The sequence below is a fragment of the Leptopilina boulardi genome, unplaced genomic scaffold (genome assembly GCF_019393585.1).
Source record: "Leptopilina boulardi isolate dan_hultmark-lab unplaced genomic scaffold, ZJU_Lbou_2.1 LbouV2_305, whole genome shotgun sequence".
Classification (NCBI taxonomy): domain Eukaryota; kingdom Metazoa; phylum Arthropoda; class Insecta; order Hymenoptera; family Figitidae; genus Leptopilina; species Leptopilina boulardi.
In genome coordinates, this window is record NW_026137869.1 from 2,057,917 (window position 1) to 2,080,472 (window position 22,556).

At 28.1% G+C, this 22,556-nt stretch overlaps 4 protein-coding genes across 8 annotated transcripts in view; 1 reads left to right on the plus strand and 3 right to left on the minus strand.

The window, feature by feature from the left end:
• LOC127283086 (outer dense fiber protein 2) overlaps positions 1–4,318 on the minus strand; it is an 88,667-nt gene extending 84,349 nt beyond the window's left edge. For all 3 annotated transcript variants that reach the window (XM_051307752.1, XM_051307753.1, XM_051307751.1), the window contains exons 1-3: positions 4,170–4,318; positions 2,258–2,432; positions 80–502 (exon numbers count right to left, since the gene is read on the minus strand). In XM_051307752.1, the coding sequence (XP_051163709.1) occupies positions 80–116 (37 nt within the window). In that variant the 5' untranslated portion in view covers positions 117–502; positions 2,258–2,432; positions 4,170–4,318. The remainder of the gene's footprint in view (positions 1–79; positions 503–2,257; positions 2,433–4,169) is intronic.
• Positions 1,952–9,225, plus strand: LOC127283090 (uncharacterized). 3 transcript variants are annotated; one of them, XM_051307760.1, is made up of 4 exons: positions 1,952–2,111; positions 3,555–4,367; positions 5,886–6,308; positions 6,884–9,225. In XM_051307760.1, the coding sequence occupies exons 2-4, from the start codon at positions 4,063–4,065 to the stop codon at positions 7,164–7,166; spliced, it is 1,011 nt and encodes a 336-aa protein (XP_051163717.1). In that variant the 5' UTR covers positions 1,952–2,111; positions 3,555–4,062; the 3' UTR covers positions 7,167–9,225. The 3 variants fall into 3 exon arrangements, with proteins under 3 accessions (XP_051163717.1, XP_051163719.1, XP_051163718.1); XM_051307762.1 differs by lacking the exon at positions 1,952–2,111 and adding an exon at positions 2,442–2,516; XM_051307761.1 differs by lacking the exon at positions 1,952–2,111 and adding an exon at positions 3,163–3,457.
• Positions 9,226–9,975: 750 nt separating this feature from the next.
• Positions 9,976–17,592, minus strand: LOC127283091 (putative U5 small nuclear ribonucleoprotein 200 kDa helicase). The gene is made up of 6 exons (XM_051307763.1): positions 17,518–17,592; positions 16,835–16,998; positions 16,204–16,717; positions 15,886–16,132; positions 15,489–15,819; positions 9,976–15,419 (listed from the first exon to the last, which is right to left on the minus strand). Exons 1-6 carry the CDS (start codon positions 17,560–17,562, stop codon positions 10,304–10,306), a joined length of 6,417 nt encoding a protein of 2,138 aa, XP_051163720.1. The 5' UTR covers positions 17,563–17,592; the 3' UTR covers positions 9,976–10,303.
• Positions 17,593–18,145: 553 nt separating this feature from the next.
• LOC127283093 (transferrin-like) lies at positions 18,146–22,088 on the minus strand. Its single transcript, XM_051307764.1, has 9 exons — positions 21,760–22,088; positions 20,750–20,983; positions 20,388–20,672; positions 20,118–20,275; positions 19,765–19,889; positions 19,284–19,658; positions 18,762–19,219; positions 18,558–18,679; positions 18,146–18,473 (listed from the first exon to the last, which is right to left on the minus strand). Exons 1-9 carry the CDS (start codon positions 21,818–21,820, stop codon positions 18,165–18,167), a joined length of 2,127 nt encoding a protein of 708 aa, XP_051163721.1. The 5' UTR covers positions 21,821–22,088; the 3' UTR covers positions 18,146–18,164.
• Between the last annotated feature and the right edge of the window lie 468 nt (positions 22,089–22,556).

Genomic DNA, 22,556 nt, shown 5'->3' on the forward strand with positions numbered 1-22,556 from the left:
TATTGCATCAAGGTCAATTGAAGACTCATGAAGACGGGGGGAGAGTGTAATGATTTAATTGAATGTCAATGTTACTTACCAATTTTGCAAGAACGACTCAGCTTATCTGTCGGCATCGAAAATAGTGAACACTGTCTGTTTTTTTTTTTATTGTGGATTTTGTTTTTGTTTTTTAAAAAAACGATATTCCGGCAGACAATCCTCCTCGTGAGAGACACCGTCACAAACTAAACTCTTGTTGCTTCGTTTCACGCACGATCGTGATCACCGCCCACGTTTGCAAATAATCCACATTCATATATATCCCCCGGGATATGCTCATTGCTCAATCATACACAGCAGGAAGCCTCTTTGCGAATTTCCTCAATCTATCCTCTCTCTCTCTCTCTCCTTCTCTCAAACTCCTCGTGTATTTTGCCATTCCAGCAAGTTCAAAGTTTATGTTAATTAGAGAACTTGTCTCGAAATACATATTTTCAGCTTCCGGGATTTAATTAATTTTCTGCAAATTGAAACAAGATATTATTAATTAAACGAGAAACCAAAAAAAGAAATATTTCTATATGTGAAATTAAAAATATACGAAATTATAAATATTATAAAATATGTGATAAAATCAAAAATGTAAATATTAATTAATTAATAAAAAAAAAAAACTTTGTGATTTAATTATCTAATTATAGAAAATTTTTTTTGCTTACTTTGAATTTTTTTGGTAAATCAATTTTGATAAGCATTTTTGTAATATTTAATATTGTAATAATCAGTGGTTCATTTTTTTGTTTCTATCGGGAAATTTAATAATTTTTTTAAAATTTTCCATTTTGGATTTTTTTTTTTTACGAAAATTTAAAATATTTTTGTACAAATTATATAACCTATGAAAATGAAAACTAATTTGAACACAGCAAATTAATTTCAATTGTTTCCTTTTAATTTATTGGTGCGCGCGACATTGACTTTTACTACTATAATTTTATTATTCACTTTTCAGTATTAAAAAATATTTATATGTGAAAGTTGATAAATCTATTTATATAACTTTAAATAATTTTCTTTCATATAAAAATTTTATTATTATTTTTATTGTTATCATTATTGTTAGTAATTAAAGAGATATTAAATTTATTTGCTATTATTAAATTTTATACTACCTATATGTAGAGAATATTTTTCTCTAAAGTATGAATAGTTTCAAACAATGATAGTTCTAATTGATGATAATTACAATTAACGATAGCTTCGATTGTTATTTTTACAATTTACGTCAGATTTAAGTTTATTTCTAATTAATGAAATTTCATTAATTATCGCTTTAATTAATGAGTTTTTAATATAGTGATAATTTTAATTAATGATAATTTTAAGTAATTACAGCTTTTAATTTAAATTAACTTTTTATTAATGTTAGTAACAATTAATGAAAATTCTAATTAATTATATTCTTTAGTAAAAAAATTTTTAAATTCACCGACATTTATCTGATTAATTTTTCTTTCACCCTAACAAAATTTTTGAAATTATTTAAAGTACTAAAATATTGATATTTGTGGTTTCTTTGAAAAAAAAAAATAATTCCTATTTTTTGTGAAGATTTTTTTTAATCCCTGGCTTTAATTAATTTCTAATTAAAATTGTCAATTTTTAATTATTCGATAACAGCTAATAATTAAATTAGAACCGATTAATTTTCCACCTTTTAAATTGCAAACAAATTTGCAATTTAATAACAAATGAATTTTAAATAATTATTATAAAATTAAGGAAAACAATTGCAATTAAAGGAAATTAGTTAAAAAAAAAAAAAAAAAAATGTGCGTAAAGGACACTCGATCTCGAAATTCGTCTAAAAGTAGGTAACTCGCCCTGGTGAAAATCGCAGTGGGAGTCAAAGTACGCCCTCCTTCACCCCTATCGATCGACGCCTGTGCAGAAACTACCCCTGTACAGCAGCCAACCGGAAACAATCGCCATTCATCTAGAACGTGGCATAAACGCGTGTGCTGCGTGTGTCATCGATTCACCAAGATAAAATTCATCTATTTCGCGAGAAAAACTAAAAAATTACACAATTACGCGAAAAAAATTTTTTTTTTCAACTTATTTAAAAGGTGAAAAATTTCAATCAATTTTTAAATAATAATAATTATTAATAATTTCAATTGTGAATACTCGTGTTAGCAAGAGGTCATTGTCTTCATGAGAAAGAGAGAGGGAGAAAGGAAGAGACAATGTGTGTGCATGGTGTTCTATTTACCTTTCTCGCAAGCTTTCCTCTTCATCCCTTCTTCATCATCCCCATATAGTTTGTGTGTGTGTGTGTGTTTATTGGTTTTTCGTCGTGCATAGATAACTTAAATACGTGACCGTGGATCGATGTGCATGTAGAATCGGTTGCTGACAGTGTAACACGAGGTCGATGCGGTTTATTCCTGCAAAAAAAGAAAAAGTAAAAGGGTGTTTTCATTCGATTTATAAAAAAATATATTCTTAGGTTAATAACTCATACAATCACGGTATAATAATTTTTAAATTTTTAATTAAAAAACTTTTCTCACTGATAATAATTAATTGTCAAAATAGTTAATAATTCAATTAAATAATTAATTCACAGTGACGGTAATATTTTGTTTCAATAAATTCTAGAATAATAATTATTTTAAATTTTTTCTTTTATAAAAATTTCACTTTTTTTCCCCTAAATCGTAAAATAATTTGTCAAAATAATTATTTTCTTTCCGTGTGAATTTTTTTTAGTTCCAAATAATAATTTTAATTGACGATAATTATTTTAACAACTGGAAATTTTGATTGATAGAATTATCAAATGACAAATAATTATTGTTTCAATTTATAATTTTGATTGTCGCAAATTTGATTAGTTTATAGTTTTAAACATTATAATTGAATACGATTGATTATTTTAGTTACTATTGATATTATTTATTAAATATTTATAAATATTATTAATGTAATAATAAAAGTGGAAGACATTTTTTGGAACAATAACAAAAATTTATAAATTAATATTCCAATAAATAAAAATTTAAAAGAAAAAATAAATTTCGGCAATAAATTTTCATTTTAAAAACATATTGAAAATTGTGGGATTTGTCCGTATTTCCGTGAAAGAAAAAAAAAAATGAAGAAAATTCTCCTGTCTCATCGGACTTGTTCCACTTGAATAAGGACACGTGAATTGCGTGTGGCATTTGTACGAATGCCGTCTCGCGATTAGATAACATATAGAGAATAAAGTGGGTGATGGTGGAGTGGAGTTAGAAAAGAGACAGATGAACACAGAGTCTCGAAGGCGTAAGAAGTAAAAAAAACAAAAAGAGACAGAGAGACACAAGTAAAGAATAGGAATTGGTAGTGGAAACAGAAAACGAGATTCTCCGACAATCTCCTCAGTCTTCGCGTATATAAAAATCACACGCGACAATTTTATCAATACGTTCGTCGTGAAATATTTTCTTTCAAAATATTTATAGTGTTTCTTTTTGTTTTTAAATTAGATTTTCAAACTAAAAAAAAATTTTATTTCATTTCAGATATCAAGATTAACAAAAATATGTCCATGGGATAAATATGGACCTGACAAATAAAGTGCTGCTTTCAAAACATAAATGCAAAGCTAGTGATTCAATTAATAGGATCTATTTTGACGTCGAAAGTAGTGCAAAATAAAGTATCTTTAAGTAGTTGCAATTAGTGTCTAATTAGCTATCCAATCAATGTCGACGCCTGAGAGGAGAGTTTCGCTGACATCGAGTGCAAAACCAGTACTTTAATAACTGAGTAAAGAGGAACATAATTCACAATACGAAAATTTATCAGCAAATATTCTATTTTCACTTTAATTTCATTATAATAGTTATAATGAAAACGAAGAATAAAATCAAATTTCACTGAATAAAATAATAACTTTATTAAAGGGGAAAAAAATAAATAATTTCACTATAAAGACAATTTCGAGTATCGAAAAAGAAAAAATTAAAGTGAAATTCAATAATACTTAAATTTCAAACTAAATCGATAGAATAAATAATATTTTCAATAATGGAAGATAGACAATCGACAATTGTAACGGAAAATGATACGAAATCAACAACTCCTGGTCCAACAGTAACAAATACATTAAATACAATGCAACCACCAATTCTTACCGTGACATCTGGTCGTATTTTACGTTCTCCAAGCCACGAAAGTGTGACAACCGATTTATCCTTGTTTAGTGTATCTTCAATAGCCAGTGACGCCAAATGTGGTAATAGATTGGTCGCCTTTAAGTCATATAGCGATGTGCAACTTTCAGTCAGAGACCCTTCGCCTAATCCGGACTCTCGTCAAATCCAGGGCAACAGGTGAGTCTCGATTTTCTCTTAAAAAAAAAAATAAATTATAAAAATTAAATACAATTTATGACATAACTTATCTGTATTTATTTGAGTGATAAAAAAATCTGTTTGCCTCTATTAAATAAATTGAAATTGTAATTATAAAACAAAAATATAATTTAAAAAATTCAAATACAAAGAAATATGATTAAAAAAACATAAAAATACAATGAAAAAAAAAATTTCAAAAAAATAAACACAAATAATTAGGGACAAATTGCAACATTTCGTTGCAATTTTCTCAATTGTCAGTTTTTATTTTTATTTTAATAATTTCTGCAAAAAATAAAAATTATTTTCATATTTTTTTTAACGTTCAAATAATAGGAAATTTTTTTTCAAAGAATTTTTTGTTACCATTTTTTAACGAACGAATCAAATTTCTAAATAAATATTAAATTAAATATAGAGAGAGAATAATAAAAAAATCAAATTAATGAGATTTATTGAATCTTTTCCGGCTTAGTTTATAAATAAGCGCATTACTTTAGAATGTCTTTACACTTGAGAATCGATTCAAAGTATTCTTCCACACTATACAACCGACCTTCAACTGACCAAGAAATTCTTTATGCTTTTAATAATTTAATATATTGTTTCTAAAAATATCAGAAATTACATAAGAATAAAAAGAAAATAATGACACTTGTAATTTTAATAATAAACATTATTCTTCTATTATTAATGATATTCATTGGTTTTCTTTTATATTTAAATTTTAAAATTAAAAATTTTTTTAAAAATAAAATCAACAATTCTTATTCAATTATTTACTCTAATTATTAAATTCAATTTAATTATCTTAATTATAATGAAAATATATAATTAAAAATTAAAAAGTAATTAAAATTAATTGAAAACTTAAAATCGGTAAATATTTTTAAAAAAAATTTTTATTTTAATATAAAATTAAATTTTATTTTAAATTTTATTTAATTTAAATATGGATTCTTGTAAATAGGTATTATTATTTTGCTTTTAAAAAAAAAACATTTGAATATACCATCAACATCAATAAGTGATTAATTTAAAGTGCAATTGCTGGCGAAGTTGAGACAAATAATTCTCGAACTCAAGAACAAATTACTTATACCAAGTATTACTAGAACTTAATTCATCTTGATTGAAACTTTTAGAACTGCTTTTGTTAGAAGGAATTTGTAGCAGTTCCTTATTTACATAAACTATATAAACTCAGTTCGCAGAGCAATTGAATAATTTTTTTTTATAAAACTATTCAAACTGCTTTGAAAAACTTATTTTTATTCATTTCATTTTGTTTCTATTTTCATTTTTCTTTAAAGATTTATTTTCTCTAAATGTTTACTTTTAATAATTAATTTTTATAATATAAATAATAATTTTAAAAAAGAATTGTTTTAATTAATTTTATTTAAAAAAAATAAATAAATAAATAATTTAAAAATTGATTCGTGACGAGTTTATAATTATTTTTACTCACTTAATGTTTATTCTTTTTTTTAGGCCAGCGGATATACCGGAGAGTATATGGTTTGAGGAGGAAACAGATTTGATTCGTAGTTGCGGTGCACTATCGTCAGCATTGGGTTTACAGAAAAGTTTCAGTACAAGCGATGTATCACAGCTTCCTAGTCCTGAGGCTTATGGACCGCGTGGATTGAGATCAGCGGTTTCAGCTCACGCTCTTGACTTTGCACATAGAAATAATCTTATCCTGGAACATGCGGGACTTGATCATGCCTCGAGGTCCTGCAGCACTTGGGTTGCAGTCGGTGACGTTGCCAGTACCTCTCAATTACCAAGTCCTCACGGTGGATGTGAACAGCCTCAGCTTACTGCACCACATCCACCGACAATTCCATTTACTGCTGCTGATCTTGTTAGATCTGTTAACAAGAAAGTTCGTCAAAATTACATTCGACGACGGTAAGTCGTGAAATTTAATTCTCAATCATTATTCCTATTAAATTAATAAATATTCAATATAAATTTTTATGATTTGAAAAATGAAAAGTTGATTTTTTTCCAATTAAATTAAGTATATATATTTTTCAATGGAGGTTAATTAAAACAAAAAAAATATTTACCTTTGCGAATTTTAGTATCTTTTAAACAATAGCTTCTATCAATTTTTTTTTCTCGTGAGATCACAATATCAGTTTACAATACTCCACTGATTGAAGGAGACGTAGTTCAGAAATTCCAATTTGATTTTTTTTTCCTTTTGTCTCCTTTGATGCAACTGATTCGATAACCAGGGAGAAAGAGGCTGAAATAGAATAATAAAAGGGTCAACGCGGAAGAAAAAAATATCGAGAAATTTTATTCAGAAAAAAAAGAAAAGAAATAAAAATCTTTTTTAAAAAAATAAAATAGTAAATTGATTGTATAAAAGAAAGACAAAATATAATGAAACATTAAAATTTAATGCAAGAAATAATTAAGGTAATTAATTTTTTTCCTATAATGAGAAAAATAAATATTATTACGTGGTTCAATAGATTGTTGACGACTTATCGAGCACTGGAGCGCTTGTCCCAGAGTGAATTCAATCTCGATAGATTGGAAGCTGCGGCATCGGCGGCACAAATAACACCTGGTGCCACTCTCGTTGTACCTGGAGCTCCTGTGGTCCAGGTTGGACGAAAGAGCAAGGATCATGCCCTAACGGTCAAGGACGTCGAGAGAGAAAGAGGAAAACAACTTTCCAAATACGAGAGAAATATGATGATTTTCAATTGGCTTCACACCCTCGATGACACGGTCGAAGAAAGCCTTCAGTAAAAATTACTGATCTTTAATTTTTTTTTTTTTTTTTAGTTCTTTTTTTCAATTTTTAGATATTTTCAAATAATTATACCAATAGTTCTATAATTACCATATATGCCATGCGATATAAACGTATAGAAGTGGAAACGTACGATTTTCTGTTTATCTTGAAAGCTCAAAAAATTTCATAATTTTATTCAATCGTTCAAATCAAATTTTTAGGTCCGATTTTTTCATTTTCCAACATCACTATGTGAAAATTTCCAAAAAGTAAAGCTGAAAAATAAAAAATTATCAAAATATTAATAGAGAAGAAAAATAAATAAAAAAGAATAGTAAAATAAAGAAAGTAAATTTTACAATAAAAAGTCAAATAGTTTTCCAAAAATTATGAAAAACTTTTTTTAGCGTACAAAATTTTAAACTTATTATTTGCATTGTATTAATAACGCTGTTTGCGGTTTTTAAATTAAACTCTAAGCAGACAATAAAAAAAAATTTTCAAAAAAAAAAAAAAATGAAAATAGTAATTTAGATAATATTTACTTATGTAATATTTATACCAAAAATGATTTTTACTCAAAATATACTTTACTAATTTTACATTTTTAATTTTAAATTTAAAAAAGAAAAATTGAAAACAGAAATTTATAAAACGTCCCACTTCAAACGACTTACGATCGCTTTCTCTGTGATAACTTAAATAAAACAAACGATCATCTTAATTAATTATTAAGTTGCATTAAGGGCACGTGACACATTACGTCACCGATCGAATTATTATAAATTTTAATTTTTTAATTAAATTGAATTAAATCGATAACGTAACGATGTGTTACAAACTCTTAAATAAAAAAAGTATTATTATTTCATTAAATGTCTGTCGTTGTAAGGTATATAAATATTAATTATTTATTTAATTTCACGATATTTATAAATATATAATAAATATATATATATTTGAAGATGTAATAAAACGAAATCTGTAAAAAGTTGTATTATCATAAATATAAAAAAAAAATCATCGCAGGAATGTTATATTGCATTAAATTAATAATTTTCAAATTATTTTTTACTGAATAATTATTTATCGTTAAAATGGAAATAATATATTATATAAAAATAAATAATAATCACTTTGAATCATAGAGATTGTGACAATGATTAATCAAATAAATTTTAAGCGTTAAATTTTTAGATTTAGCAGTCATAATATCGTATAAATAATAATTTTATATCTAGTCAACGATATGAAAAAAATTATCATGCATTTTTAATAGGGTTTATTTAATTTTTTTTTTTTAATTATTAATAATAAAATAAAACGATTATACGACTAATAAAATAAAAAACACAATAATGTGTAATTTAAAGAAAAATTAATAAAATACGAGTGTGGAAAATATACGTCCGTTAAAATAAAATCACGAACTTCCATTATAATGCGTTTGTATAACATTTCCCATTTTGAGAGTTCTAAAATTAGAAAATTTGAAGAAAAATTTTTGATTTTAAATAAAATTACATCTATAATTTAAATTAATATGAACCAAAAAAAAGTACCTATTTTGATTCATTAGCATCAGACAATTTTAATCAGCTTCATCACAATATTTGTATAAAAATCAACACTGCCTGAATATAAATCTGTAACAAACAAACAAACAAAAAAAAAAAATAATCAACAAAAGTCCAAAATATAGAATACAGGATTTACCTGTAACAATATATGACAATTATTCTAATCCAACGAAAAGTTTTGGATTTAAACAATGTCCTTTATTCCCATATATGATCATATCTGAATATATATTGATGTAAGCTAAAATGTTATTAAAAAGAAAAAAGAAAAAAAAAATTGTTTTCGGTGCACAATAATGAAAGTCAAATATATCAATACTGTTAATATTATTTTATCAGAGAATGTAAAACAATTAATAATATTTTTATTTTACGCACAAAATATCGGAAAAGAAAAATATCAATCATGGTGCTTTTTTTTAAAGACTTAGTTTTAAAAAATCATGTAATTAATTGCAAACGAAAATTATATAAAATATTGTGAATTTAAAATAGGTTGAAAATTTAAATTAATATATTTATATATATTTGTAAATTATAAATTAGATTTATTTTTGTGTTTTTTTTTACTGTTTCATTAATGTTAGTTGTTAATAACATTTTTAATTTTATTACTATCTTTTTTCTTATTTTAATTACTATCACTATTCTTATTGCTAATATTATTACTATTATTATTTTAATTATAATTAAATAATTATAAATATTTAATAATAATAATAATAATAATTCTTAATAGAATGCTCAATAATTGTAAAATTATTCGACTCTCTTTTAGTAAATTTCATTCTTCCGAAAGCATTAAATTGCAAAAAATAATTATTTTTGAAAAAAATATCGAGCAATTATTTTGAGAAAATAATTATTTATATAAAATAAGCTTAGTCTTGAGGAGGCAATGATATTATTCATTTTAACGCGAACAAAATGTTACAAAATATATAAATATGAACCTGTGCGAATAAAAAATTAAACTTAAAATAAAATTTAATTAAATTAAACTAAAAATCTATTTTTTAATTTTAAATTATGTTCAAAAAAAAAAAAATTCGAACGAAATGAAAATTAAATAAGAAATACATTTAATCTTTATTCGCACTGGCCTATTCATATTACATGTGTTCGTATGAGAGCCTTAATGTAAAACGTAAAAATATTAAATGTTCATAAAGTCATGTAATGAAAAAAAAAATCATTAAAATTTATTCCTCTCCCTCGCTATATTGAAAAGTAACACGAAAAGTAATTTATCAATTACCACGACTTTATTAATTAATTTTTATTTTCAATTATAACCCTAATGGTAACAATATAAAAATAATTATATTGCCATTTAATACTAGTAGTTTCAATCTGTACAAAAATTAAAGTCGATGATCATCAACATAAATGACACTCATACAAATTATATTTAAAAAAAAAAAAAAACATACTCACAATCGCGAGTAAATTTTTTTTTATTCCATTTATAAAATTCAATCGCTCACCTCTTTGCATTCAAAAACACAAGTGTAAATCCTTTGGAACAAAAATAAAAAAAAAGTAATTTTTTTTTTTCTTAAATTGTCTCTCTAATCCGAATCGGAAGCGGAACTGGCATCGGACTCAAATTCAGTGACACTAATTGTGAACTGATATTCTTGATCGCATCCCAAATAAGCGTCACTCATAAAATATAATGTATAAGAATATTGTCCAGCGGCAGGTGCAACGAAATCCAATTTTACTTTTGCCTTTTGCTGTAATGTCAATCTCTTGATGGACAATAGAGAATTTGATTTTGGTTCACCAATAACAACCCACCATCCTTCCTCGCGTTTTTGTGGGAAAAATGGCGCAATCACAGGACCAACAACTTCATCCTCTCTTTCCAATTGAACAGTAACATTAACCGTTCTTCCACTACGCAATCGATCTTTATCATGAATATCATAAGACATATCAATATTTGGATAACGATTACAAAATTTAGCGACATCAGTCATTTGTGAATCATTCAATTGTAATAAACGATTACGTGTATTATCCTCCAATTCCATAATATCAAAAACAGTTTCAACTTCACGCTCAGTGCAACGTTTTATTATTTCCGGTGTGAAATGTGGTAATTGTTTTAAATATGAATCTTTCGACCACATTGCTTGCGTTACCATTTGTGCCAATTCCATTGCAGCAACTGCTGGTGCTAACCATCCCGATGAACTTAAAACATCAACGCACGCTTGAATTAATCGTAATGCTTTGCCTAAAACAAATTCTGTATCTTTTTGTAATTCCGGTCCCAATTGAATACGTGATAAATGTGCCTGTAATAAAAGTAATGCTTTCACATGTGGATTTGCCATTCTTTCCGATTGTGATGGAGCGTGTGGTAAACGGGCAGCGAGACTTCTCAAAAGATTTTCCTCACGTTGACGAACTGGTACTGCTTCATATTCAGCGGCAGCGGAAATAATTTCCAAAAGACTACGAATTTTTGTCTTACTTGTCAATGACGATGAGAAAAGTTCAATTGTCGCATAATTGATATAATAGTAAGCAGCAATCATACCCAAATTCAATGGAATTGTATCAACTTCATCTTCAACTGATACGCATTTCGCTTGTTCTAAATCGCCCAATGTACTCTCAACCAATTCCGAAAGATAATCCGACAAATGTCTATGTGTCACACCTTGAAGACCATAATAATTTGGATTTTGCGTGAGTCGTCTATAGAGGAATGTCCAAGTGAGATAATCAACAGCATCTTGTTTATTCTCAATAGTTTTTGTAACAATTTCAGCATTAAAATGATCATGCAAACGATGATTCAAATGACTTTCAATTGGTAACGGTTCGTTGAGGAATTTTTTAAAGAAATCTTTTTTCGAATTCTGACAAAGTAAAACACACTTTGCATCATGATCCCTTGATTCAGGTCTATTTGCTCTTCCCACCATTTGTAGAACATCAGTAATTGGATAATCCTCATAGGCATGAGTTCGTCCATTATAACATTGTGTATCCATTATGACAACTAAATGAGCACTAATTGAGAGACCCCAGCATAAATCACGCGTAACAACCGCAACTTGAATTGCCTCAGTTGCAAATAATTGTTCCACTAAATGACGATCATCAGCCGATAATCCCTCGTGTAAATAAGCAACACCCTGCGATAATGTCTCCTTCAATGTCTTATCAGACATTCGATCCAAAAATGGTTTAATATCTGATTCTTCAGCGTGAAAAAATCTCGCCGGTTGTCCTTCAGCTGCCGTGAATGTCAATAAATCAATAGCCGTTAATCTTGCTTGTCTTCGTGTGGGTACAAAAATAATTGCCGGTTTATGTGGAGCATGACGTAAAATAGCATTGTAGACTGGTTTTGCCATTGCTGCCAATCTTGAAGCATTATGCGTGATATTAATTCCCTGAACGTGTAATTCCAATGGAATTGGACGAACCGATGGATGAAAATTAAATGTCGCAGCTGCTGGTGCAGCTAACCATTGTGCAGCATCCCTTGCATCTGCCAATGAAGCCGATAATGCAATCATTCTCGCTGGTGTATCCAATTGACTTGAAATATATCTTGCTCGTGAGCAAGCAACTTCCAAAATTGGTCCCTCCTCACCACCAATCAATTGTAATTCATCAACAATAAATAAATGAATATTCTGCACATTTTTCCTCTGCTTCCATCTTCTTGACAATACATCCCATTTTTCTGCTGTTGTTATCACAATTTGTCCTTTTGCAATTAATTTCAAATCAGTTCCCGTTTCACCCGTTAAAAGAACAACTTTTTTACCCAATCCATGACTAAATTTCTCCAACCAATCAGAATAAATTAATTCCGCCAATGGTTCCTGACTCACAATATAAACACATCGTCCATGTTCATTTTTTGTTAATAGACGAAAAATGGCAATTTCAGCAATTGTCGTCTTACCCGAACCTGTTGGCGCTCCAATAAAAACATTATCATCTGAATTATAAACAGCATTAAAAACTTGCGTTTGTATTGGATTAAATTGATCAAATTGTCGATATGGACTTGTGTATAGTGATTCAAATTCACGATTTCTTAATGCAGTAATTGGCAATGGTTGTAAATCCAATAATTCAGTTGGTGGTAGATTCTTCTCAGGTAGAATTAAATGACGAAAACTAACTGGCAATTGTGTTTCAGCGCCAATCCAACGATCAGAAACAACACGTAAAAAATATTGCGGTGGTAATGGTTCAAATACGGGAACAAAAAATTTTATTAAATGCTCATCATTGGAATATTTTGATTTAAGTAGAAAATATTCATGATGTAAAATAACTTCTGAATCAACATCCTCGACTAATATCCAAAATGCCTCTGAAGCACCGTGTATTTTTTCATCCCATTGAAAATCAGGTGTTATTGTTAATTCAACTCTCAATGTTGATCTTGTGATTGGTTGAATGTGCGTTGAAAGTTCAAGTTTTGGAAATTGATGAATATATTTATGTATCGTTTTTCCTAATTTTGGAACACGAATTAATTCACCAATTTCATTTGGTCCAAGATCATATAAACGTTCCCAGGGGAAATTTTTCTTTTCAATTTTACGTACAATTTCCTCCGGCATTTTACGAAATTGTCGTAATGGTGACATTGATTGCCACATACGACGATCAATCATTTTACAAAGTGTTAAACATTTATCAGCCAATGCTGCCCAACCGCGAAAGAGAACAATTTCATAAATTGCCCTCATTAAACGCGCTGCCGATTGTGTTACATAAATCATATCAGACATTAATGCAAATCCTTCTAATTTCAATTGGGAAATATAGGCTTGCAATAGAACATTAACCTTTGCGCTTGGTTCCTCAATACTTTCTTTAACTGGCACTGGTACACGTTCCATTAATTTTTGTAATTCCAATTTCTCCTCCTCGCGTACATTTATATTACGAAATTCACCCGACAATGAAAATACACGAAACAATTCAATTTCACTGAGAGTACGTTTCAATAATTGATTATAAGTCAACATTGTATCATGAGTACAATAATAATGAGAAGCAATTCTTCCCAATTCAGAAGCTTGAAAATTACCCGATTTCCGATCATATTTAATGAGTCCACTACGATCCAATGACATTGCAGCCGAATGAATAAGATCAGCACGATGTAATTCCAAATATGGATCTTCTTTTAATTTATCATGACTTATTCCATATAATGAGGGACTTCTCAACATTCGAATATAAAGATAAGTATATCCTAGCCATGTGACGGCGTCTCTTATATTTTGAATTGTACCCAAGACAATTTCGGCGTTAAGCATATCAGCCATTTTACTCACCAATTGTGATTCAATTGGCAATTGTTGATTCAATAGTGACAAATAATATTGTAGTTCACTGTGATTTGTTATTAAAATACCTTCACCTTTTGTATCGTACTGTGGTCGACCGGCTCTTCCCAACATTTGTAAAACATCCAATGCTCCCAATTCAATCCATCGTCCTTTCTCAGGATTATAAACTTGTGTTCCTTTAATAATAACAGTGTGCGCTGGTAAATTTACACCCCATGCTAATGTTGCAGTTGATACTAATACTTGTATATGCTTATCGGCAAATAAATCCTCCACAAGTGTACGATCAACTCTTGTCATTCCTGCATGATGAATTGCAAATCCATATGGCAATAAATCTTTCAATTCATGATTTTTCACTTGTTCTGCTTCAGTTCGTAAAACTTCCATTGATGCCGAACCCTCACGAAGAAATTGTCCAAGAGTATCCTTTTCAAGACACATATCACGAATTGCTCGCGCCGTTTTACCCGTTTCTTTACGCGAATGAACAAATATTAAAACTTGATTACGTCCTGCGTGCTCCATTGTTTTTTCATAAACAATTTCATTCATTACTTGAAATCGTTTTAATGCTTTCTTTTCCGTAACGCCAATATATTGTTGTTCAAGTGCAACTGGCCTAAAACTATTATCAAAATAAAATAATCCAGTTTCGGGTTTAATTCGTAAAAATGTCGCCACATCTTGATAATTTGGTAATGTTGCCGAAAGTCCAACAAGTCGAACATCCTCCTGTGTTGTTTGTATATTTCTTATTGTTCTTGCAACAAGTGCCTCTAAAATTGGTCCACGTTCATCGTGCAATAAATGAATTTCATCAATAATTATTAATCTCACAAGTGATGTGAACGTTTTTTCACCACCTTTACGCGTTATTATATCCCATTTTTCAGGTGTACAAACAATAACTTGAGTCGCAGCAATTTGTTCACGTGTCAATTGATGATCGCCAGTCAATTCAGAAACGGTGAGATTATATGATTCAAGACGTTTGCCAAAATTACCCACCATTTCCTGTACGAGTGATCGCATTGGCGCCACATAAATAATCTTGAATTCATCGACATTTATTGATCCATCGGCATTTATATGTTTGCCAATTTCCCTCATCATACAAAGCAATGCAACGTTTGTCTTACCGGCGCCAGTTGGTGCACACAAAAGAAGATTCTCATCACTTTCCAATGCTGTGTGCTGTAAACGACTTTGAATTCGATTTAATGTCTTGAAACCCTCAAAAGCTGGTTGCACATATTTTGGTAGCTGATCAATCGGAACGAGTTTTTCATTTTCACCAAATGGTTTTGGTTTTAGAGCTGGTACATGAACTTCCTCATATCTGTAAATATATTTATTATTAGAATTAGAAGGAAGAAAATTATAAACAATTTTTTTTTATAAAACCTACCCTTTTCGTTGTTTGCGAAAACTTCCATCAGGCAATTGACAGCGTTTATTAGCCATAAAATGACTACCCTGAGTGAAAATTAAATCCTCCAAGTCAATCATATTCCTTGAGCCTTGAACTTGACCCCCGGGTCCTCCTGTGTCTTCGTTTTCTTCTCTTCTTTTTCGTTGTGCTCGCGCCTCCATTGTCTCGTCATTGTCCTCATCGCCTTTACCAGCGTTATCAAGTTGACGTAAAATTTTCGAAAGAGCAGGATCATCATTCATTTTATTTCGAATATCCTGTCTCTCTGACTCGGATTGCGATGACGCCAACATTGTACAATAAGCGACTGAAAATTATTTCAATTTAATAAAAAATAAAATATAAACGAATTTTTTAATTAAATTTTACTCACTCATGTGTCTGTGTTTTTTCAATTGTTTGATAAAATCGAAACAATCATAACCCAATGAGAGTACAAGTTGATTTTCACATTCACGATCGTCACCAGCGTCTTTGAGAATTTCCAAAACCTCAGCAGTCTTTGCCTGTGATACCAGGGCCTCGTTATATATTCTATTTAATCTCCTTTGCAACCAATAAGCATCAATATCGCAAGGATTCAATAATTTTTCCTTTTTCATTTCTTCCACGCCACCCAACTGTAAAGAATTCCTTTTTTTTATAAAATACTTTTGGCAAATTAAAAACTAAAAAATAAAATAAAAATTACATTTTCTGCGTGAATAAGACGATCGTCATTTGCTTCCTCTCCTTCTTCGCCCTCTTCGTCGCCTTCTTGCACCTCACCATAAACATCCTCGTCATCTTCCTCGCTGCCCTCCTCAAATTGAACATTAATACCATTCTCTAAATTATCATCATTGCTCTGCATTTTTTCATCACTGCCAAAATCGGTAATCTTCTTACCGAGATTAACAAGAAGGGCAAATCTCTCTTCAGCCAAATTTCCCAAATAAGATTCTGTCTCACGTTTTTTCTCCTTCTCTTTGAGACGATCATTTTTCAATACTGCCAATACTTCATCAGCAGCACCGCACAATATATCACGTGGTTGATCGCCAATTGCCTCTTGAATAAAACTCAATAAAACTTCATATGTTTGTCGTGTTTCCTGTGTTTTTGGACGATATATAATGCCAACCATTTGATCCATATTATCAGAAAGTAACGTCACACCTTTCATACGAGTAAAATCGTACTGTGCTTCATCACGTTTCTGACGTCTGAAAAAATATTTTTATTCAATAGGTATTTTTTTTTTTTTTTTTTTCTTCAATGTATTTCATCTATTTTCTATTATTTTGTCACATATTTATTCACAGAGAAATATTATTACTAACTTGACTTTGCGTTCCTCGGCTTTTCCCGGTCTCGTACGTTGTGCTCTGTCGCCCATCCTGGATCCTTCCAATTTGCCCACAAGGGACATAACTTCACCTGTCGCTTCATCTCGACTACGTCTTTCAATCAAGCGGACGTCTGCTTGTAAGACGAGATTAGAATTCTAAAATTTACAAAATTATACCGTGTGTTTTGATAACATAACCTATAAAAATAATTGCGACTTATACAAAGAGAAAGTATAAAAATTATTATGTACTTTACAAATTAAATTAAAAACTCTAAATAAACAATAATTTATAAGTTTTAATCATGATTTTAATTGAAGAAAGTTTAAAATTTATAACATACACCGAATTAATGAAAAATTGACGAAAATTTTTGATACACAAAAAATAATTAAATAAAAATTGCACTGTACTTCAAATCATTAAATAATTGAAAACAATAGAAATTTAATATCAAAAACACACAATTTACATGAATTAACTGCAATTATTAAAATGGAAATATTGTTTTCGACAATCTAACCTTAAAAAATGAACGTATAGGCAACGAATTGAAACATGTAATTTGATATAAAAAAAACAAAAAGATAAATGTAATTTATATTAATAAACAATAGTAGAGCTTATTAAAACATCAATGAAAGGTGAAATATCAATAAATAATAGATAATTACCGCTTTGTATTCGTATTGAAGCTGTCTCGCTGCTTGGTCCGCCATTTTTGCTTCGCCAACAGCAAGAAGTCGATAATGCAGATTTCCGCGCAATTGGAATGGTCGTTTGTAACGTACACTTAAACAAATATTTAAATATTTGAAAATGATGAAACAAAATTAATTTCTAAAATACGACTTTTAAGTTATTTCAAATAATTCAAAAAGTTTTATTTATCTCTTATCTTCACCTTGAAACTTATAATAATAATTAATTTAACCGATATTGTTAAATATTTCCCATTTTATAAAGTCGTTCTTCTTTCCAATTTAACGCGCCTTTATATTGCCCCTTTAGCATACAACCATACTCACTCGAATGTTGTTAAAAGTGGCGGGAAACAATAACTAAACATAAATAATTTAAATTATTAAAATTAAAAAAAATTTTAGATTTTAGAATACAAAATATTGAATGTTATTTACCAAAGGAGAGTTTGTTTTTCTAATGCAGACGGATTTTTAGGAAACTTTTTTTTTTTTTTTAGGAAACTTTATTTTTAAAAAACACATTTAATATACAATAAAAAATACACTATTAAGAATCAATATAATCGTATACACTAATCTCAAAAATATCTGTCTTAAATTTGTTCTCTTTTTTTTTTTTATAAAACTCGATTAATAATTAGTGACACAAATAAAACTAATAAACTAATGACACTTAATGGTGATGATCCAGAACATTTTTCTGCATCGATCATCAATTTTTGATAAGCCATCACAGAACGAACTTCAGATTCTGAAGATTCTAAACCAACTGTTGAATCTTTAAAAAGTAAATCTTTCGTCCCATTGAAACTCTTGTAAATGTTAAATGAAGTTCGTTCATTTGAACCCAACCATGCATTTAATTTCAATAGAGTTAATGCCATATTTGAATGTTCAATTTGTGAAATGTCCTTTCTTGACACTATCTGGAAATTTAAGAGAAAAAAAAAAGAAATTAAATATTATTGTTATTTATTTAAAAAAAATTAATTTAACATTAAAATATTTACCTCACTGTCAATAGTGATAGACCAAGCACAATTTTCATCAACATCAAATCCAGTATTACTTGCAAGAGATCCATTTTTACACAAAATACGATATTCATGTTGATTTACAAATGCAGTAGAATCTAAAAATTTGATTAACAATTAAAAATTGAAGGAAAAAAAAACACCAATTTTTTGTAATTCAATTTTTCCTGATAAATTTACCATTTAAATTTTTTGGCTTAACAAATGCAATATCAGCAACTCCATGTTCAATACAACGAAATGCGCCATTATCACGGAAAAATGGATTATCATCGTTTGCTCGACAATTATTTTGCGGACACAATGAACACAATGCGGTTACATTGGCTTTTGTTGTTTTTTGTAATGTTGAATGATCACTGTCACGTATTCCAGGTACACATGCTTCGCTAAAAATATCGTTTGCAATTTTTTTGAAATCACAAGTTTTCAAATCATCATGTACTTTATTGACGCGTATAACATTAAGGAATGTCATCCAAGAAATTCCACCATACTCCGGAAAACATGCTTTCTTTCCCTTTAGATCTTGAAGACTTTGAAATTTCGATGATGATGTGTCTTTAATCATTGCAAATACAACGTTACTCTTGTCGTTATCATTGTCAGCATAAAGTACAGTTGACAGGCTGAATAATCTAGAAAAAAAAGAATTATTTGTTTACTATTTTTTTTTTTCTTCAAAATTTTCATTTTACTCACTTTCTAGCGACATATCCATAATTCGAATCAATTGTCGTGATGTCAGTTTGCTTTTGACTAATACTACGCAGACATTCAAATGTTGAAATTTCTCTACCGCAAACAATTTTCGGAGTAATTCCAAGAATATCGGATTCAGCGGCAACCCATTGGCATTTTTTATGCTCCAATTCACTTGTCGTGCACCATTTTATTTCTCTGCCGCACACTGGATTTTTACCAAAATCAAAATCAACTTTTTTGTACGATGGCAATGCTATATGCCTATATTGCTTTTCATTGCCTAATACAATTTTTCTTAATGCATCAGTCCAATCTCCAAAGTTAGATGTTAACCAACCGTCTAATTTATTTGGCAAATCCAATGTGACGTCTCTAAAATAAAAAAAAAAAACAATCCCAAATAAATTAAAAATTAAAATTTTTTAATTTGAATTAATAAATTAATTTTTGTTTTAAATTTTATTTATTTAAAACGTACTCTCTTGATACGATTAAATCCCAAGATCGTTTACTCCAAACACATGGATTGTGGTCATTAAAAGAAGTAATAGTTCCATTGGGACATAACATTTGGAACATATTTACCTGCGATGGAAAATTACCCTGAAACATGTGATTATTAATTATTATTTAATAATATATGATTATCAATTAACATTTTTTTTTTTTATAAATCACAGTAAGTTTCTCATAAAAAATGTAAATTTAAATAAAATTGATTTATCGAAATTATAAATAAATAACAAAAATAAATATAAATAAAAAGTAAACTAAAAATTTTTTTTATCAATTTTTTCTGGATTAATATAAAAAAAAAATGAAGACACATACAATATAATCTTGAACGTGATTGAGTGCCACGTAGGCGACCTTTCCTTTATTATTCTTCAAACAATTTAGAGCACCAATATGTCCATGATCATATTTATCTTTATATGAACATGCTAAAGGATTGTCACAAAGGGAACACAATTCTGGATAACGATTTTCTATAAAAAAAAATATATATATAATATAATAAATTTAAAACAAAATATAATTAATTAACAAAAAAATTATTAAGTTTAATTTAATAATCTTATGGAAAATTAATTATCTTACTTAAAATTTTATCCAATGTTGTATTAGAGACCCAAGGTCCTGGTCGACAGCTTTGTCCAAAGAAATTTTTCAAATTTATAAGCTCATTTTCAGAATCAGTATAATCCTGCCTACATTTATCTCCATAAATTGTTCTCTCAAATTGTTTTAAAATATTATCATTCAATAATTGAGTTTCCGAAAATCCTGGATGACACAAATTACCACCTTTCAGAGAATTGAAATTATCATTAGTAATTTCATGTGATATTGATACCAAAGCAACCATTTGAGTTTGATAGAAATCTGAAAATTAAGTTCAAAAGAAATTTTAATTTTTTTATAATTAAATTGGAGAAAAATTAATGTTTATTATATTATACCATATTGTTTTTCATGATGTCGTAATTCAAAGAGAGAACGTATTCCATTTGAATAAAATTTATCAGCCAAATAAAGTACATCGCCAGTTAAAACACCAAAATCAACTTCATTATTAATTAATTTGTGTACACAATCAACGCCATCCAATACACTTACACATTTTACTTCACTGTTTCCTTGCTTTAAATTTTCGCACAAATTTTTATTGACAGACGTTGGTTGACATACTCTATCTGAAAATTATTTCAATTATAAAATTAAATTAAAATTAAAAATAAAAATTAAATTTTCAAAATATATTTTTTATGACAAACTTCTTTCATAGAAGATAGGAAAAAAATTAATAAAAACCTAAAGAAAGGAAGAAACATTTTTTTTTGAAGAAAAAAAAAATTTATAATAGATTATTTGTATTTAATTAAAGTAATATGATGATCTTGAAAAAAAACCCACAGGTGCGTAGGGCGTCGCCTTGGTATCAAGATAATCAAACGTTATCGCATTTAGACGATTACATTGAAACTCGAATAACACAAAACATAAAATCATAATGCCAAATAAAACGTAAAATAATATTCAATCAATATTTATATTATTGCCACTTCATCATATTTAATTTACTTGGCTATCAAGAAAATTTCATATAGAATAATTTATATTTATCAAATAAAAAAATAAAAAAAATTGATAAAAAAGAAAAATTATATAATACGAAACGAAAAAGATTACATCTAACATTATTTCAAAAATATTAATTAAAACAAAATTAATACTATTTTTTTTCTCTTTTATTTTTTTTAAAAAATAAAAATTATTTATTAAATTCAAAGTACCGGTTTTTTGATTCCAGTGATAGAATTATTTTTTTTAATAATAGTAAAAATATTAATTTTTGAATTTAAGAAATATATTTTTTAAAAAATAAAAAATATATAAAAAAATTAATCACATCTTATATTTGTATAAAATGAATTTAAAAGAGATAAGAAAAATCTGCAATATAACTTACAATCTGTACGCGCTGATATCAAAGTTCCACAAAATAAAGTCACTAAAATCAAATTCCACATTTTGAAGGAAAATTTGCAAATTTTTGAAAATTTATCACTGAACACAGCATCCAAAATATATCATACACGAAGAAATAAATGAAAAAACAAAAAATTATAAATTTTAAATTGAAATGAAGTTTTCTTCACCACAGCGAGACTTCTTCACTTCTGATAATGATTTCGATAAGAGAGAAAGAGTGAATGTGGTGTTGCTCACGCCCTGGAGTTCACACCGTGTGTGCTGATGATTCACCTATATTCATATATAGATAAAATAAGACACGTTTTTTTTTATCCATTATTTGTTACCTCTCCACCTTAGTCTCACATCCGGTCTAATAACGTCAATATATATAAATAAAATATAAAATTTGATTAGTTGAAATATGTGCGCGCACGATGAATTTCCAGAAATTCCCCCAATGATTCAAAATCAATAAACCTAAAACTAATTTCAAACAATTCCCCTTTATATACTATATATATATGTATATGTAAATTTGTATTTTATATATAATTCAATAAAAATTAGAAAAAAAAAATTGATAAGAAATTACAATTTTTATTTTTAATTATTGGAAAATTAAAAATGAAATTCTTTTCCTTTATTTAATAATTTTTAGCAATATTAGGAAATTTCAAAAATTATGTGAAAAATATTTCAAGTTAAAGTAGATATATATATATATTTTTAGATGATTGTTTGTAAAATGACTCATATACGAAACAAAATGATATGTGAAGAAGAGTTAAA